Source organism: Phragmites australis, chromosome 4 (genome assembly GCF_958298935.1).
Source record: "Phragmites australis chromosome 4, lpPhrAust1.1, whole genome shotgun sequence".
Lineage (NCBI taxonomy): Eukaryota > Viridiplantae > Streptophyta > Magnoliopsida > Poales > Poaceae > Phragmites > Phragmites australis.
In genome coordinates, this window is record NC_084924.1 from 46491705 (window position 1) to 46511971 (window position 20267).

A 20267-nucleotide genomic window follows, 5' to 3' on the forward strand; every position below is an offset into this window, starting at 1 on the left:
TCTTATGTTAATATTTTACATGTATATAAGTATTTTTAATGATATTATCTGCGATAGATTACATTCGTAGTTATATGAGTATGACGTGGATAAGTAATATGTGTGCCGGTTCCTCAATTTATTATATATATATATATTATGTAGGTATACTTATTATAGTTTATATCTGCGCGCACCTACAAGTTGTAACTCACAGTGTTTCGGATTGTAACTGGGGATGCGCAGTGCGAATAACAAGTTGCAACTCACAATGTTAGCTTCTCGTGTTGCAATTATGTATTTATAGACGTGAAGTTGTAACTCACAGTGTTTCGAGTTGTAACTAAGGGATGTGCGCAATGTGAATAACAAGTTGTAACTAATAGTGTTAGCTTCTCGTGTTGTAATTATGTATTTCTGACGTGAAGTTGTAACTGATCTACCTAACAAGTTGTAACTCATAATGTTTTGGATTGTAACTGGAGGATGTGCGCAGTACGAATAACAAGTTATAACTCACAGTGTTAGCTTCTCGTGTTGCAATTATGTATTTCTGGACGTGAAATTGTAATTGGTCTATATAATAAATTGTAATTTATAGTGTTTAAGGTTGTAATTGGGGATATGTACAGTACGAATAGCGACTACGTATAGGCGCATAATATATATATCGGTACACTTCTTAAAACGAGGTTGCTTCTTCGAAGTTTGAATAGGCAGCATTGCGAGTTGTGATAACGTGAAACAGTTGACATGGAACGTCATGCATGGTAGCTGCAAAAACCTAATAAACACTGACTTCGATAACCAGAAGATCCTTGATTGAGTCCAAACACTCCTCTCTCTCTTTTTGTGCTACATACTCCGTACATGGTGGTCATAAATTGCTGAATGTGGTATATATTATAGATTGCGAAATGTAGTACATGCATGAGCATTTGCCCGTTTGCTATACACCGTACGTGTTGCAAGCATGAATTCTGCATCGACAGTCTGCGAATTCAACTGAATATATAGGAAGATGCTATGTTTCATATGACTGAAAGTAGTAGCTTTTGTTTGAGTCAACCTCTCACATCTGATGGTTCAGGATTCATCTTCTACCTCTGTCTATCTTCATCCTCCCATCAGTTAAGTGATTTTCTTCCTCCCGACAAATCTCGCCCTCGCCCCGCCCGCCTGCACTCGTCTCCGGTGGCAAGAGTGTCGTCGGATCTGCTTCCACTTGCCGTTGTCACAATAAACCGTTCCGTTTCACTCCTCCGTTGCCTTTGTTGGAACGGATGACTCGTTCTGTTCGGTTGGAGTTCGTCCTGGTCTCACGCGCACGTCGTGCGATAGTCCTTAGCTGTAGGGATAGTTCGTTGCTCTCCCGAGCTCCTTCTGTACTTGTATATATATACTCTCAAGATGCAATACATAAGCAACTGATTGCCCTAATTCTCATCTACATGGTATCAGCCTTTCCTCGATCTTCCTCTCGTTTCTTCTCCGCTGCACACTCTCTCCATGGCGTCCAGCCCTACGAGTGCTTCGGCCTCCTCTCTCAGCAATCCTTTTGTTGCTACCGATCCCACCCCACTCGCCGCTGCTTCGGTCCAGCTTGTCAACATCCGGGCACACGTGCCCATCGTGCTCGAGCTGGATGATGCCAACTACAACTCCTGGCGTACCTTCTTCGAGATGACCCTCCGCAAGTTCGGTCTCCTCGACCATGTCGACGGCACCGTCGACGCACGCCTTCGTCTTCTTGATGCCGAATGGACTCAGATCGATTATGCGATCGTTTCCTGGCTGTACACCTCGGTGTCCAAGGCAGTCATGGATGTTATGGTCCATCCTTCCCCGACAGCGTTCTCTCTCTGGACTGCAATCCGCGGGCTCTTCCGCGACAACTCCATGCAACGCGCGGTCTACGCTCTTCAGGAGTTCCACAGCCTCTACCAAGGCGACATGACGATCACCGAATACTTCACGAAGCTAAAGACCCTCGCCGACACGCTCAACGACGTCGGGCATCCGATCTCCGATCAGGCTCTCGTCATCAACGCGCTTCGCGGCCTGAGCTCTAAGTTCAGTCACGCCATCGGCGTCCTCACCTCCAAGCTTCCTCCACCGACGTTCTTGTACACTCGCTCATATTTGCTGCAGGACGAAACTCGCCAGGTGCACACGGCCAAGATGGAGGCTGCGACAGCCTTGCTTGCCGCCGGGTCTGCTTCCGCGGCGTTATCCACGGGCGCTGCTCCCACCCCGACGACGCCATCATTCACGCCTTCGAAGACCAATCACACTCCATCCAAGAAGAAGCGGAAACAATCCGACGTCCGTATCCGCGGTCCGCATGGTGGCATTTCGTCATCGACTCCAGCCGCGTCTCAGGTGCCTTGGGCCCTCGCCTACAATCCATGGACGGGCGTGGTCCAAGCTTGGCCACTGCCACAATGGCGATCGGCCGGCTCATGGATTCTCGGCACCCGCCCGGGCGTTCCGGCGCACAGTGCCATGATGGCCTCGACCCCACTGTTCGTCTTCAACAACCCCGCAAGTTTCGGCCCCATGCAACCATCCCCGTCAGTTCCATCTAGTCTTCTCAACGCCTTCCAACACATGCCGCCGCCGGGCTCTGACTGGGTTCTCGACATCGGCGCCTCCGCTCACATGGCTTCTAATCCTGGTATTCTCACCTCCACCTCTCCGGCTCCTGTTTCTTCTCATATTATTGTCGGAAACGGCGCCGTTCTCCCGGTTCATCGTCGCGGCACACATATTCTTCCGACATCATCTTCCTCTCTTTGTTTAAATAATGTTCTCATATCTCCTGCTTTAGTTAAAAACTTAATCTCTGTCCGTCAACTCACTAAAGATAATCATGTCTCCGTTGAATTTGACCTGTTTGGTTTCTCCATCAAGGACCTCCGAACACAGACAGTTCTTCTCCGATGTGATAGCTCCGGCGATCTTTATTCGCTGCATGCCTCTGGTGGTCATCATGGTCTGGTTGCAGATTGCTCTTCTGAGCTTTGGCATGCCCGGCTTGGACATCCCGGTGGCGCCTCCATGCAGCGTGCTCTTCACGACGCGGGTTTCTCTTTCCACAAGACAGAACTTCATTCCTGCCACGCTTGTCGTTTAGGCAAGCACACTCGTTTACCGTTTGCTCATTCCAATAATGTGGCTCCCCTTCCATTTCATATTTTACATTCCGATCTCTGGACTTCACCTACTGTTAGCAATTCCGGTTATAAATTTTATCTAGTTATCTTAGATGATTTCACTCATTTCGCTTGGACTTTTCCCTTACGCAATAAATCGGATGTGCTCTCTACTTTACTTGCCTTTCATGCATATGTCACTACCCAATTCCAGATGCCAATCTTGTGTTTTCAAACTGACAATGGACGTGAATTTGATAACAATGCCTTTCGCAATTTCCTCTCCGCCCACGGTATTCTTCTTCGCCTTACATGTCCCTATACGTCTCAGCAAAACGGGCGCGCCGAACGCATTCTTCGTACTCTAAACAATATTGTTCGCACTATTTTGCTACACGCCAATCTTCCATCCAACTTCTGGCCCGACGCGCTTGCTACTGCCACCTTTCTTTTAAATCGCCGTCCCTGTCGCTCTCGCACCGGCGTTTCTCCCTTTCAACTTCTCTTCGCTCGTCCACCTGACTACGCGCACCTACGTGTTTTTGGGTGCTTGTGCTATCCCAACGTCTCAGCGACGGCTCCATATAAACTCGCACCGCGCTCTCTCGCCTGCATTTTTCTCGGATATCCGACAGACACAAAGGGCTACCGATGCTATGATCCGATCTCCAGTCGTGTACTTACCTCTCGGCATGTTCATTTCGATGAAACCATATTTCCCTACAGGTCATTGTCTAGCTCGCGGTCTCCTGCTTCTTCTGCCGCCGCACGGTCCGTGCTTCAAGATGTGTTACTTGTGTTTGTGCCCGTACCGCCCAAGCCGGCTTCATCAGGTGCCCTGGCCACACCGATCGCGGCTCAAACCTCGTCTTCTGCATCGCCTCCAGCCGCTGCTCCTGTGGTTTCTCCCTCGCCGGCTACGCCCTCTGGTGATCTGCATGCGTCTCCTTCCCCGCCCACTACCACTACTACATCATCCCATGGCCCAGTCTGTCATCTGATGATAACACGTGCTCGCGTGGGCATCTCCAAGCCAAATCCATGCTACGCCGCACATGTTGCTTCCGATGTCCTTCTTCCCGCGGTGCCTACCTCCGTTCGTGCTGCCCTGCGTGATCCAGATTGGCGCATTGCTATGGAGGCTGAATTCAATGCTCTCCGTGACAACGACACATGGACGCTTGTACCTCGTCCGTCGGGCGCTCATATCATTAGCGGCAAATGGATTTTCCGAAACAAAACAAAGCCGGATGGTTCACTGGATCGGCGAAAAGCTCGGTGGGTGGTTCGTGGCTTCACTCAACGTGCTGGAATCGACTTTGATCAGACGTTCTCCCCTGTGGTGAAGCCTGCATCCATTCGGCTTGTGTTACACATTGCTGCTTCCCGCCAGTGGCCGGTTCACCAACTTGATGTGAAAAACGCTTTCCTCAATGGGCGGCTCACCGAGCGGGTTTATTGTCAACAACCTGCTGGCTTCGTCGATGCTCAACACCCGGATCACGTATGTCTTCTCTCTCGCTCCCTTTATGGTCTCAAACAAGCGCCGCGCGCTTGGTACCATCGGTTCGCAGGATTCATCAAAACCATTGGGTTCTCGGCCACCCTCTCGGACACCTCACTTTTCGTGCTCCATGCTGGCACCGATACTGCATATCTTCTCCTTTATGTGGACGATATTGTACTCACTGCATCCAATTCCAAACTCCTTCAGCGCATCATTTCTTGCCTTCACAGTGAGTTCCGGATGACCGATCTTGGGCCGCTGCGTTTTTTCCTTGGGATCCAAGTGCGCCGTTTGCCCTCTGGTTTCTTTCTCAGTCAGGAACAGTATGCTGAAGCCATCTTGGACCGTGCCGGCATGCTCAACTGTACACCATCCGCCACTCCTATTGACACCAAGCCAAAAGTTTCCAGCTCTACAGGTTCTCCGATCACTGACGCAGCCTTTTATCGTAGCATTGTTGGAGCTTTGCAATATCTAACACTCACCCGGGCGGATCTTGCATATGCCGTAAACCAAGTATCTCTACACATGCACTCGCCTACGGATGCTCACTGGGCTCTTGTCAAGCGTATCTTGCGCTATATACGTGGAACCATCAACTTTGGCATGACAATTCAGTCTTCTTCCTCCTCAACATTGATGGCATATAGCGATGCGGACTGGGCAGGATGTCCCGATACACGTCGATCTACCTCTGGCTACTGTGTCTTCTTTGGTGATACGCTCATATCTTGGTCCTCCAAACGACAAACAGTGGTGTCCCGATCCAGCGCTGAAGCCGAGTATCGCGCCGTGGCAAATGCGGCCACTGAATGTTGTTGGATCCGTAATCTTCTACGAGAGCTGCACATTGGCATTGACAAAGCTACAATCATATACTGTGACAACATCTCCGCCGTGTATTTATCTCACAACCCGGTCAATCATCGCCGCACAAAGCATGTCGAACTAGACATTCACTTTGTCCGTGAACAAGTGCATCTTGGTCGTCTTCAAGTTCTACACGTTCCCACTCAACATCAGTTTGCAGATATTATGACGAAGGGACTTCCTCAAGTTCTGTTCGAAGATTTTCGTCGCAGTCTATCTGTCCGTGCTACCGACGCATCGACTGAAGGGGGGTGTTGGAACGGATGACTCGTTCTGTTCGGTTGGAGTTCGTCCTGGTCTCACGCGCACGTCGTGCGATAGTCCTTAGCTGTAGGGATAGTTCGTTGCTCTCCCGAGCTCCTTCTGTACTTGTATATATATACTCTCAAGATGCAATACATAAGCAACTGATTGCCCTAATTCTCATCTACAGCCTTCACCACTCATCGCCAGTCCTCTGCCATTGTGGTTGGTGGTGCCTCCACACCATGTTGCCACTGATGGTCTGGCCTCCCACGCAGGGCATCCTCTAAGCCAGGGTCACCTCTTGGACCCAAAAACCCTCTTCCCTAACCCTAAAACTCGAAGAATTGCTCACCAACCACCATTGACCGAAGAAACACTGATTTTCAGTGGATTGAAGAATAGGAAACATGGAATATATAGATACTACCATTTGCATGCTACCGAAACTAGCTCCTAAGAAAAATCTTTACCCTTTGCTAGCTAGATCACAAGTTATGTTTCACACTAAAGATACATGTAGGCACCAGCTTGCAGATGTAAGGACGTGTTTGGTATGCTCTAAAAATTTAGCCATTGTTTAGTTCAGAGCTAAAATTTGACCGGTCCATAAAAAATTGGCTAGTGCCAGTTATAGTAACACAGCCGACATGGGCGAGCAAATTGCTCACCAGGTTTTGGCCGAGCTCCCACGGATGAGGTGTTAGCAGGCACTTGCTTGCACGCAGTTCGAAATTTTTTATTATCAAATTTTAAATACTAATATCTATTAAATTATGTATCTGATTTGTAATTTGTTTGTATCATGGTATTTCTTATGATTTTATCTAAAACTAAGATCCTACATTGTTATGTTTCAATAAAAAAAAAATAGATAACACGTAGGCCCCACGTGATATATTCATAGTTGTGGCAAGATTTATCATGACTATCATCTAAATAGCACTTTTTTTAACAATACTCACATTTTGACTCTACATACAAATTGACAACGCCGAATTTTGATCGGGCCTTTTAGGGTATATAACCAAACATATCTTAACTCTCCCTATCTCACTCACATTTGATGCGGACAAGGGCAAGGGGTACCAGAGCGAGCTAGTATGGATATATATGCATGTTGCGACTAGCACGATATGATGTTCCCGCTTAATTGGTTGCGTGCAGTGAAAGACTTGTAATTAATCTTTTGCTGCTTAAATCTAAATAGAACTAAGTAAGGTAGCTCATGCTAATAATATGGCTAATCTCCTAATAATATTTTATCATGATCATCTTTAATTAAAAATTAATCTTTTTAGTTTTTTATGAGATTAGTGTCATTTAGTTATCAAACAAATAAAATTATAAGAAGAGATACAAATTATATTAGTGAAAGATAAATTTATTTATGCTCTAAACTTGTACATAAATCGTATACATATATTTGTTCGATTCGTATACGCTTTGATTAACTGCAAAAATCATGGATTAGGTGTAAGCAACCTAACCAAAATCAGAATATATTTGTGTTACTTGCATGTTGTGCTTTGCATGCTACATACTTGATGGGACGATCTTGAGCTACATGGTGCTTCTTAATATATTATCTTAGTAAGATTTTTAATTTTTTTTTATTTTTCATTATGAAATTTAGCTATTGATTAATTGTATTTTGCATGGATTTTTTATTTAGGTATTTGATTTTTATAATAATTTGATTTTTCTAAGACTATATTTGATATGGTCCTTCCTTTTTCTATTCTAACCCCAATTTCATTTATAATTTATTTATTTTATTTGGACTCTTTATTTAGATATTTTTTTCCTAACCCGTATGAAAATCAAATTGCTAATTTTTCATATATTTTAATTCTGAATTTGGCTATTTATTAATCATATTTGATATATACTTTTTTTTGTTAAATCTAGATCGTTAGATGTTCATAATAATGAGTGGTCTAGATCATTTTCTTTTTTTTCTGATTAACGTGATAATTTTGTGGTATTGAGAGTGAACATGGTATCTCTTTTTTATTCTCAAATAATAGTATAATAGATAGATGTATACCTCTTAATGACGCATCAATTAAAACTGTTCATTTTTTTCATGAAAAATATGTAAAAATCAAGTACTCCTGGTATCTCGCGACATTCAAGTTTAATTAGTTTGGGCTGTATGTTAACTTGAGTTGTTTATCTTTTGACAAACCCTCAACTTGCAGTGTTTTCGTTTCTTTTCTTTTTGCAAAAATCCCTACACTTGTATTTCTTGGTTTCGTATTTTAAAGCATGATCGAAATGCATGTGATTATTTTTGAATGAAAATGCATGTAACTTTGATTGGTTTTGCGCCGAGCAAACCATTGTCATTATCTTTCGATCTGCTAGCTTATACATACATGCAGTGACGGATTCAGATCACAATAGAGAGATCTCTCTTTTTCTTCTTTCTTCTTCTCTTCTCTTTCCTCTACTATGCCCAAAAATTGAAAAGGAGCCCCTACGCCAGCGGGCTTGAGACCCCTCCGCCCTACAGTGAATCCGCCTCTACATACATATACATCACATGCTGTTCGATAAAGAAAAACTAGTTTATTTTATGATTTTAAGTACACATGCATGTGTCTTTCGTTATATTTATCCTCACCAATTACTCCTCACCCTCACCAATTACTTCTCACGTACGATGTAAACGTGAGGAGGATGCTTGTGCATACGTACGCCAGCATATGGGGGCTTGAGATCCCTCCGCCCCCACGGTGAATTCAACCTTGCATACATGTACATCACATGTTGTTCAATAAAGAAAAACTAGTTTATTTCGTGATTTTAAGTACACACGCATGTGTTTTTCGTTACATATATGCTCAACAATTACTCCTCACGTTCATCACGTACGATGTGGACATAAGGAGGATGCTCGTGCGTACGTCAGCACATGCTATTCGCAATTTCTTGCGTATATGGTGATGAAATCAAAGAGATTGATCTATTAGTAGCTGGCTATGAAGAAATCTGCGAGAGGTTCAAGTAATTTAGATGAAATCTCCGTCAAGGAACCAGTTAGTTAGGTCATCAATGTCGGCCGGCCTGCGCTACTCCACTCACTATTAATCAATGATTAAGAGTCATGCATACATGTTCGACATCCAATGAAGGAACAAGCTTGATTTATAATCAGTCATGACATGTTTTTTCAACTGTCAATTGTGAAAAATAATTTATAAATTATGAATTGTAAAAAGTTAAATTATAAAAACTGGTTTGTATAATCTGCATAAGCTGGTAGAAGGTGAATTGTTGTATTGTTACTATCTGAGGGCTTAATCGTACACTTTTGTTTTTATAATTCAATCTATTTATTTCATCTTATAAATTATAATCATAATTTGCGATCTACAAGCTGAAACAAACAGATTTTAAATATCACACAAAGATTAATATGCTGAAGCTACTACCGAACTTTGTCACGGAGAGGTTAACGACGGACATAATTATTTGGTGAACTAATGGTAGATGGATTGATCTAGCTAGATACCCATGCGTGCCCCGAACCATTCTACGTCATCCTGCATTTCAGACTTCAAGTCCAGCACTGCAGATTTGTCCTCATCTAAAAACGGAGATTGCTTCATGCAACGATTGTCGACCATCCTGAAGAAATTACTAACCGATGCAGCAACGCTGTCGCATCTGTAAATGAGCATGGCATACTTGAGACTTGAGAGCATTCGCGATGCCCTACTACTGCACCACGTAGGATTTTCATGTATATCGTCAAATCGTTGGCAAATTAAGCAAGGGCTGAAACCGCCATCCTTTTCAGAACCCATCGCGTGCCTATTACTCAAATTCCATTATGCTCCGTTGTTTCCTCTCTCGATCGCTACTCGCTAGCTCTTGTCTTGGATCGATGGACGAGCAATAATTCTGCCATGCTGGAATTGAATTACACTTGGGATGGGACGGCAGATGCACGCACGTCCATAAATTCATGGAACCGGCAGCGAGCTACCTCCGATCTTGGAAGGAATCCCGCGCGCGCTTCCATCGATGAGCTCCATGCGTCCCAAGAGTCAACGCCATGGCCGGTACGTGCCACACGCCGCACATCCATGCTTCTAAGTGTTGGAATTGATTTTGGATTATAATTTCCTATCTTATATAAAGAGAAAATCTTAAAAATCTATAACTATTTGACACATGTTGTAAAAAATTATAATTTTAATGCTCATTTAAAAAATCTATAACTATTTTGATATATGTTGTAAAAAATTATAACTTTTTCACCGTGAGCTCACATATCATCCTCTGGTAACAGGTGACTTCACGATTAATCCTTCTATTACATATCATAAAGAATGACAGGTGGATCCACGATATAAAAGTTATAGTTTTTTTAACATGTATCAAAATAGATGTAGATTTTTTAAAATAGGTATAAAAAATTATAGTTTTCTGTAATATATGTCAAAATAGTTATATATTTTTAAAATTTACTTCTATATAAAAAAAGTAGTCATATATCATTATAATCGGTTATTCTTCCAATGAATGTTTATCCCTTATAATCATAGTATCATAACGGTCCGATCGATCGGTTCATCGCCGGCCCACCGATGAATTGCTTCAAAGTTCAGGTTCCAGGCAGGTCCCTGCAGAAGTGCAGATGATGTGCAGAGTTACGCAGGCCGGCTGGCGCCCACACGGACATGTCATATGAAGCATGCTCAGTGTCTGAACGCGCGTTGACTTGACACGCAGCGTGTGCCACACTGGCGATCAAGTGAGCTCGATTGATCGGCCTTGAGACGCTGACCATTCCAGTGCATGCATGGCATGGCAATGCAGTATTTCAGTTCACTGGAGTGGAGTACATGATCATCAGCGTGGTGCCATGTCACTGGCCGTGCACGTCTTTGCCGCTCCTGGAACGGATGGACGCTCGTGGGCGCGCTGCTCTCTGAAAATGGCCTATCGGTGCTGCATTTCTGAGTAGATAGAGATATGATGAGGAGGTAGGCGATAAGGGTCTTTTCTCCAGAGAATCTTGGCTTAGTTTGAACGAATAGCTTGACCTGGAAAAAAAACACACCGAAAACTAGAGGTTTGCACGGTGTTGAACAAACTGCCCCGCGAGTTTATAGTTCTAACCCTTATCCGGGAACAGAAAGGATTCAGAGTTCTGAAGAAGTTTGCATGTTGGAGAGACTTTCACCGACCTGTAGATACTAATTGGTTGGTTTCAGGTCTCACAGTAACTTGTTTGTCTTGGTGATAATTTGGCAGCATCGATCTGTGGTGCAATTAAATTGACGATCTGTCCGGATTTGTTTTAAAGAAAGACGGTGTTGTCAATTCAGAAGAATGTATGAGTAATCGGTGCCCTGGATCCTCCTTGAGATCCTGATCTCGGCACTGCTAGTAACGGGACAACATGTTTGTATTGACTTGCACCTGGGAAAACATTGGCATGCTTTCTTGTCCAATGTGTGTGTATGTGAGCAGCCTACCAAATGTGAGCAAAGCGCTTTGCTCGGAAAGTTAATTGTCAAGGCTTCTTTCCGAGGGAAAATTCAGTCATTGTTAGGTTTATTCTTCACTGTATATAAAACGCATAGTGCTTGATATATAAGCGAATATTAATTGCACTGATGCATGATACGGTATTTCTTTATTACAAGGACGACGGCACGCACACATCACACTAGCTCACACGCGTGAGTGTTTCTCTTATCACATGACCACAAATAAAATTAATGAAAACACTTGTATGTGTGTAAAGCAGAGTTCTACACTCTACCACCACACCGGAGTCTGGTTATCTACGATTTTTTTTAATGTTGCCTTATCTTTTCCTTTACTTCTTCCCTATTATTTTATATTTACTAGTTGAGCATCATGCGTTGTAACGAGAAAAAATTAGGAGCGAAAATAAAAGGTTGACGTGGAAGGAAGGAAAACTATTGAGTTTTTACGTAGGAGAGAATAACGAAAGAAAGAAATAAATAACAAATATGCAGATTGCAAACCCTTGGGCAATAATCGTATTTTATTGAGTATCTTACTGGTTCGTGAGGTGTAATTTAGGTCATTTAAATCATCAAAATATATGGGGAAATGAAAGAAATGCAGAAGTGATATTATTCAAACCAGGAGAATTAATAGTTCTATGAATATACACAACTAAATGACACAAGAAACAATAAGACCGCTAATCTAATGAAAATAGCTAAACTAATCCTTCTCACTTTTAACACTCCTAAAAGTACATACACTCCCAGACTCTGATTTTAGCCTTATGCATAGCATTCTATGCAAAATAAAATGGTACGAATGTAATGGTTTGAGTTCAGAAATCATAATCAGCAGGTGATTAGCTATAAACATTTTCAACTCACTTGCATGTTTCCAACTGAAATTCTGATTGGATAGCTATAAGAGATTGTTACAAATACAGATTGGCCACAAGAAGGATGTATATTGTTTACTTTTGAAACCATGGACACAAAAAGTAGGACTTAAGAGGGAACCATTTTTACTCTGAAATCACGGACATGAGACTACTGAGGGAACCCTACATTATGTAATCATGGATGTATCATGGGTGATGTATTATGTGCACATTAATGTTAAAGTTGAATGCCCGTATGTTACAATGGGAAAAAAATTTACACATAACAACATGAGCATAAAGGTAGAACTACAGTACAAGACCTATAATCGACATTCAAACGTCTCCAGAAGTTTCATGTTTTTAAGAATTAATGTAGGTAGAAAGACTACAGTAAAATACAAATATACAACAGTACCAGCCATCATCAGAAGTTAGAGGCTAGTCTCCCACAACCAAAGTAATATATTTAACTCTATTAATACTTTCGGATAACTAAATTCAGTGTTTCTTTCTTGTTATTTGTACTACAACGGAAATGAGACCCACCAACACCATAATCAGACACCGGCCAATGCGGGAGGCGTGAATGCGAGGTCGAAGGTGAGAGCTCATCACTGGGGAAGGCGAGAGCTCATCGCTGGGGAGGACGAGGGAGCGATGAGAGGTGATGGCATCGGTGTGTGTGGATTGGGTTTAGGGGATGACAACAGTGTAGGAGAAGGAGGCACTTCCTACAGAGCACCGGATTATTATGGAACCGAACTTGGTTAGCTTGATTCGGGGTTCCTAAATTAGGATTTACTTGGGGCTGCAACAAAGACCTCCATAAAATTAGACCAATGAAAAAACATAAAATCCCCCCTCCCACCACAAAACCTAGATAGTGTTAATATAGTAAAATATTAAACCCCCAGAAATAAAGGCATGGATCTTAGTACTTTTGACCTGGTCAGCTCCAAAGGCACATGAATGTAGTGCAAAAAGTGATGAGTTACATCATTGAAGTTTGTCACACGCCTCACAAGAAAAATATACATTTAGATTACAAGAGAAAATGTGTGGCTGAAATTATCTCAAATAAGTTCAGAATTATTTTTTTGACCAATCCAGATTAACCTCTCTCCCTAAAATAAGGTTACAAGAGAAAATGTGTGGCTGAAATTATCTCAAATAAGTTCAGAAAAAAATTATCCAATCCAGATTAACCTCTCTCCCTAAAACAAGACCATCATAAACCCTTGAATTCTTCCAAGAAAATTTTGCTAACTATATTAGAAATATTTTAAGACAATTTCAAATCTGTAGCAATACTCTTGTATGAGTCAACATTACATGTTTATGAGTAAGGACATATCAATAATATAGTCAGTTAGTCAGAAGCTCTGCAATCACAAAGTTAGTGCATGACTACTACTATAATGTTTATGATTTGCCGCAACATCAGCCTTTTTATAGCCTGCTACTTCACCACAGAAAAAGCCTAAACATCAACATAAGTCACTCACTAAAGAAGGATGAGATTAAAGTACAATAGCATGATTCCATGAAACAGATCTAATACTCTACATTAAGATTCTAATAGACAAATATTAGCAGTAAGCATCTCAAGCCACTGTACAGTGTACAAGAAGATCATAGTGCTTACTGCACAGAGTAAGCAACCACATGGTGCTTTTCTTGAAAACCTGTTAGACCACCCTTGACAATGATATAGTTCCCATTCCTTGTAAAACTAGAACAAATCAAAGCTATCAACTTTACTGCATAGCAAATTGAATTGTTAGCATACAACAATTAATTTTTAATACTTACATGACATTAGCTATTTCCTTAGTGTCAGAAGACTCATTTTCCCTTAGAAAAAAATGCCAGTAAATTTAGGGGTAACTTGAAAATCTGCTAAACATCAAAATACCAAGCATCCTACTAGTGATTAACATCTATCATGTCGGTACCACAAGAGTGAACACAACATCTGGGACCCACTCAACCTTATTCAACATGCGTCCAAGAAGCCTAACTTGCAATTTAGGGCAATTACAACAATTAAGATGACTATGATATGTTCACAAAAGAAAGATAACTTTGATATTTGCCAACCAATGTAGAGAGCAAACAACACGATGCATAACTGTTTGAAACCAGATGAAGTAGATTTCACAAAAGAACAAAGAGAAGACACAAGAACAAAAACAAAGGACATTCTAAAATATTGGAAAATAAATTGCTGAAGAGGGCAACATTTGATTATAAATGGACCACACATGTCAAGGGGCTAATTTCAAATAGACCAGTTTTAGGTTCAATATTATTATTTCTTACCAACTAAAATTAGTCTACAATGAGCAACCTACCTATCCAGGCACCGGAAGAACCCCAAAGCAACAATCTTGCAAAGCCATTTCACACATAAAGAAAATAGGGATGGGGATGTTTCTTTACCCCCAAAACCTACTCCAATCGCTGCTCAAAGAAACAATTTTTACAAGCCTAAGTGCCATTCGAAGAGGCAAGATCAGTACCGTGGACACCTCGATGCCATTGATGGAGAAATTGGACTTGTCGTAGCTCGCCTGGGCCGCATCCATGCTTCATAGTGAGTGGGAGTAGCATTTATGCGGTCCGACCTTGACCACATTGATCGAGAGCGCCCACGAGATCAAGCTGGAGGCTGAACAGAAGAAAGGAAGCAAAAGCAAACTGGTGATTATGATGGACCTTGGAGAGGTCACCGCCGCCGCTCTCTGGGACCGTCGTGAACTGCGAGGGCATGATTGGAGTGACATCGACGGCCACGACGGACAGCGACAAGGCGACGACGAGAGGTCCCTCACCAACCCTTGGCATGGACGTTGTCGCACTGCGCCCATGATCTGCTTCACGGTGAGCGGGAACAACGTCTGCGCTCTCTAACCCTGACCACATCAATCGAGAGTGACCACGAGGTCAAGCTGGAGGCCGAACAAAAGAAAGGGAGCAAAAACAAATTGGTGATTATAAGGGACCTTAGAGAGGCCATCGCCGCTGCTCTTTGGGACCACCATGGACTACGAGGGCATGATCGGAGTGGCATCGGTGGCCACAACGGACAACGATAAGGCGACGACGAGAGGTCCCTCACCAACCATAGGTCTGGACATCACCGCGCCACGTCCATGATCTGCTTAATGGTGAGTGGGAGCAACGTCTATGTGCTCTGACCCTGACCACATTGATCGAGAGCGCCCACAAGATCAAGCTGGAGGCCGAGCAAAAGAAAGGGAGTAAAAGCAGACTGGTGATTATGAGGTATCTTGGAGAGGCCACCGCCACTGCTCTCTGGGACTATCGTGGACTGCGAGGGCATGATTAGAGCGACATCGGTGGCCACGGTGGAGAACGAGAAGACGGTGATGAGAGGTCCCTCGTCAACCCTAGGCGTGGATGTTGCCACGTCGCATGGCAACGAGGATGAAGGCGGAGGAGTAATGAACGCATAGGAGACTTCTTGGTAGCGGATAGCGATGACCTGGGGGTGGAGAGGACGGATCGATCTGAGTCGGGAGTGGGATTTGGGATGACCGATGGGATTCGGCCGAGGGCACGGTGCGGGCGTAGGGGGTGGCGGCACAACACAAGGGAGGCCTGAGGGCATGGTGTGGGCGTGGTGGGGTTTTGGGGCGGGAGGAAGGGGAGTGGGTTGGCGCGTGCGGCGGCCCAGAGGCGCGTGGGGTTGGCGTTCGGATGGGCCAGCGGAACAGGGACGAGAGCAAACCATTCATGAAGATACGTTGCGGTACGATTTTTTTAAGTAGTAGAGATTACTTCATGCAAAATTAGAAGCAACTCTCAATAGGACATTACCTAACTGAGATTTTTTTTTAACATCAAATAGGAGAACTATCTATTATATTAAAAAAGAAGAAGTAGAACACCCATCCGAAGGGGAAACACCACAACTTACGGTACCACCAACTGAGAATCGTAGCTTTCATAATAGTTATTTCCCTAGAGCACGACACAGATAGATAAGTGGCTTAGTGCTCTGATTTTAACATGCTATGGTTCAAAGTAATTGTTCATGCATTAATAGCATTTTGGAAAAACGGAATTATTCGAAGTTTACTTGAAAATTTTGAGTAAAATATGATATTTTGAAAATACGGTCGAAAATCAAGCTAGATTGTTTTTAATTTTATTTTCGTATTCATTGGTTTGAAATCGGTTTGATTTTATATAAGTTCTAGAGAAATAAAAAATAACCGGGAAAAAAATAGAAAACAATACTGGTCAATTCAGGATTTTACCGTTCCATTTTCATCATAAGAAAATTCTATGAGATTCTTCACCGAAAGACCCCTACGAGACCCTGATCCATGCTATTATTTCCTGATCCAACGGCTAGCATGTGCAACTGAGAGTAAGGACGAATATATGTGGCATGCAAAAGAGAGGATCTTTCTGTGAGACCCTTCACCGAAAGACCTCCTACGAGAACCTGATCTATGCCGTCTTTTCATGATCCAACGGCTGTCACGTGTAACTGAGAGAAAAGAATGAGACATATGACAGACACAAAAGATAATGTTTCTGTAAGATCGAATCTCGTAGAATTTCCTTTTAATATAAACACCACAACTTACGGTACCAACAACTGTGAATCTAGCTTTCATAATAGTTTTTCCCCTGGAGCACGACACAGATAGATCAGTGGCTTAGTGCTCTGATTTTAACATGCTAGGGTTCAAAGTAACTGTTCATACATTAATAGCATTTTTCTGTGAATTAATTGTAATTTAATTTAGGGGTGATTAGGAATATCGACCTTCTTTTTGGGGTCCTGAAAGACTGCTTGATGTGTATATATGCACCCTACGCACTCTGCAAAAGATTCCAGAATGGCCCGTCTCACTCTTAATTCTTGGTAACAAAGGACATGAAAAGAAAAAGGATAAATGTAGGGATGAAAACGGGCGAAAACGATCGGAAGAATCTTTCATCATTTCCACTTTCATATTTTTCTTGAAAGCGAAATCGAAAATGATAGTGCCGGAAACGAATACGGCGTCGATATTACGGGAACATCGATAACGATATTGTCAGAACGAAAACAAGCCGGTATCGATCGGAAATCAAAATTATAGAACGATAAACACCGGCGTAACGCTACTCGCAATCACGCCCATGCACCATGTATACGATCAAGTCAATTGATCGATGATTACACACAAACATACTATGAGAATAATATCAAATATTTAACTTAAGTAATAATACTATACATATTCGACTTATGACAGGCTAAACAAACACACAAGTACTGAAGTATACAATCAAACACCAGAATATTGCAACATACTAACATACAACGGGATAGACATATTACATATAGTTTTTAGTTCAGACTAAACATAGACACGTAATAGTTTAGACTTGATATAGATTTATATGGGTTGGGCTGCTTGTGGATGTGGGTCTTCAGATATGAGGGTGAAAAATGGTAATTACTGGGTTTAAAATACGATAATTACCGGCTAAATACGAAAAAATCCGGAAACGATCGGAAGAGCCCAAAATCATTTCCACTTCCATTTCCTGAACGTAATACCATTTCCATTTCCATATATCTTCGGTATATCATTTCCGGCTGCTACGGTCAGAACTCTTCGAAAACGAGCCCCGAAAAACCGATATATATAGTTTCCATTTTCATCCCTAGATAAATGTACATTGCCTATACCTTCTTCTAGATATCAATGGCAAGATACGAAGGTGCCTAAATTCGACAAGAAATGCCCATTATCTTTGTTAGCCCATACTGTCAAGGAAAAAAATCTTTGTTAGCAGATAAGAAGTCATCCTTCAAGAAAGGATCCAGTGTTAGTTAGCTCCTGTACACGACCACGATTAGATTCAGACCACATTCGCCCATCAGACATTTTTTAAGTCAAAATTAGGTTGCAGGACAAGCAACCATTACTCAAAGAACATGGACCTCTCGAAGCAAATACAGTGGACGGTGGTCCGGGATTAAATGAACACGCACAAGGAATTATTCAGAGGTGCAATGCAAGGGTCCCAACACAGAACTGCTTGATCGATTGCGTGGCGTAAAATACTTCCGAGGTCGCATAGTCCCAACACATACCCAAGTACGCAACACGCTGCTCACTCCACCGCCAGTTTTCAGACACTTCAGATCCTGCAACATGCAGTTGCAAAGCTGCTGCAAGTTGCAAGCACTTACTGGTATTCAGTAGCCAGGGTACAGAGCTCACATGCTCCGTTTGACGTTGCACCACTCCACGAAGACGCTGACTGCAAAGCTGCTGGCTGGCTGCGCGTGCGCGCATGGTATATGCACAGCGCCAGCACGCATGCTGAAGATAAGACAGGATGGATCTTCCTTCTGTCGCTCGTTGGTGGTCGCTACAAGTTTGGCTACGCGAGGCACACGTCCTTGCCAATCGAGCTGTTGCTGCAGAGACAAGATGCTCTGACCGCGTCTCGTGGGCGATCGATGCAAGCCAGTCCGCTGTTTGCTCATGATGGCAACACGCGCAATGCTGATCTCTCACTCTCACCATCAGCGTGGTCTCTTACCCTCTAGCTGACTGCCCCTTCACAACAGTGGGAGCCGAGAGAATGGAATGATCGATGCATGGGGTCTGAAAGAATCATTGCACGGTTCGTCCTGGCCATCTTCTGAGCTGGGATGCATCTTTCAGCTTCAGGTATCTGTACACGCCAGTCGTGGGCATTGATAGCCAAGCATGCTGCAAGGGGGGAAGGGAGATGGTTAAATACATCAGATACGCTTGCCGAATTGTTTTCGTTCTCTGTATAAACACATCCTTATCTGCATCTTGGGGCTGCTTTGTTTGGTAGCCATTTATGCGTGGCGATCATCTCCATGCCACCTCTCAGTGTCTTCCTCCATCTAATTTAAGTTGGTACCTTCTTTTTTTTTAAAAAAAAATGAACATGTCTCTCCTAGCCAATATTCAGGAGAGTCCTGTAATTTGTGCTGGTATAGCAATTCTGCATTCCGGGTGGCCAAGTTGCTATCCCTTGCACGCTTTGTAGTTTGTACACACAGAGAGTCGCTCATGGTTATGGATCGATCGAACTGGTGATGCACGACTCTGCGGCCCGTCGGTCAGACCAAGTACAGACAAGTGTACGCAGGTGCTACTCTACTGCTCAGGCACAAAGTTCATGTAGTCTGGAAAAAGAGTCTGCATCGACTCATTGAGTTGTCCGGCGTATAATTCTTCGGAGGCGAGCCCACAGCTGTAGCAGCATCAGCGTGAAGGAAATGGACTTTGTAATTCTTCGATCGTGCCGCCGTTTTCTTTGGTGCATAATGTGGGGAGCTTAACTTGCAAGTGTGAGCTGCACGAACAAGTGTGCCTGTTGTTCACAAGATAAGTGCCCTAATGCATGCATGCGTGTAACCGCAAGAAAACGAATATGATTGGATGGAATTAGTGGATCAAGTGACCCTTTAATTGATGTGTGCTACAGTTTATCAATGGAAATATTCAGGCGGGGGTCGATTGAGGGTCCCGGCGGCCCGGCCTCGGTGGCAGATCAGGGCCATAAGTAAGGTTCTTTCTCTTGTTCTTTCTTTTTCATTTTTCTTCTCTTTTATGTTTAAAAATTGAAGAGAGAGAAATGGAGGGCTCTCAATTGTGTCCGGAGTTGAGTCCCTATGCATCCACACCGGATCCATCTCTAGTTGACTTCGGTGATCGCTAGCTTCACGGAAATGCACCAGAGCCATCCAACAAGATCTAGGTTGAACAAGCAAATGTGGCAGTGAGCGGCAAAAACCTAAAAATAGGTAATAAATGTTATCATATTTGTTAAAATAAATAATATATTAACGTATTTGCAAATGTAGCATCTGTATTTGGTATCTTAAACACCGAAAAATCGATTTCGGTATTTGAGCCACTAAAACCGATGGGGCTGACCTGTAAGAGGTGTCGAATACAAGACGGGTTGTCACGTCTTATTGTGTGTTATTTTGGGGCTAAATACAATAGCACAATTTTATTTCATTAGGGTATGAGTGAATAAATAAAGGAGCTTGATGAGCGAGTGTGTGCTATTTCGCGTCATCTCTCTGCATATAGTGTAGTAACTATTG

The 20267-nt window shown here is 43.0% G+C and overlaps 1 protein-coding gene and 1 pseudogene across 1 annotated transcript; one reads left to right on the forward strand and one right to left on the reverse strand.

Moving 5' to 3' along the window:
• The first annotated feature begins 1488 nt into the window (after positions 1 to 1488).
• LOC133914863 (uncharacterized) lies at positions 1489 to 3115 on the forward strand. Its single transcript, XM_062357850.1, has 2 exons — positions 1489 to 2727; positions 2987 to 3115. The coding sequence occupies exons 1-2, from the start codon at positions 1489 to 1491 to the stop codon at positions 3113 to 3115; spliced, it is 1368 nt and encodes a 455-aa protein (XP_062213834.1).
• A 7351-nt stretch (positions 3116 to 10466) lies between these two features.
• On the reverse strand, positions 10467 to 15479 carry LOC133914864 (replication protein A 32 kDa subunit B-like; annotated as a pseudogene).
• Positions 15480 to 20267: the final 4788 nt, after the last annotated feature.

What these genes read in the sequence shown, in the direction of transcription:
- LOC133914863 (XM_062357850.1), top strand. Translation starts at nt 1,489, where the DNA reads ATGGCGTCCAGCCCTACGAGTGCTTCGGCCTCCTCTCTCAGCAATCCT. An exon ending in GAAACGGCGCCGTTCTCCCG is followed by an intron (nt 2,728 to 2,986) that starts GTTCATCGTCGC and finishes GTCTGGTTGCAG; the next exon opens with ATTGCTCTTCTGAGCTTTGG.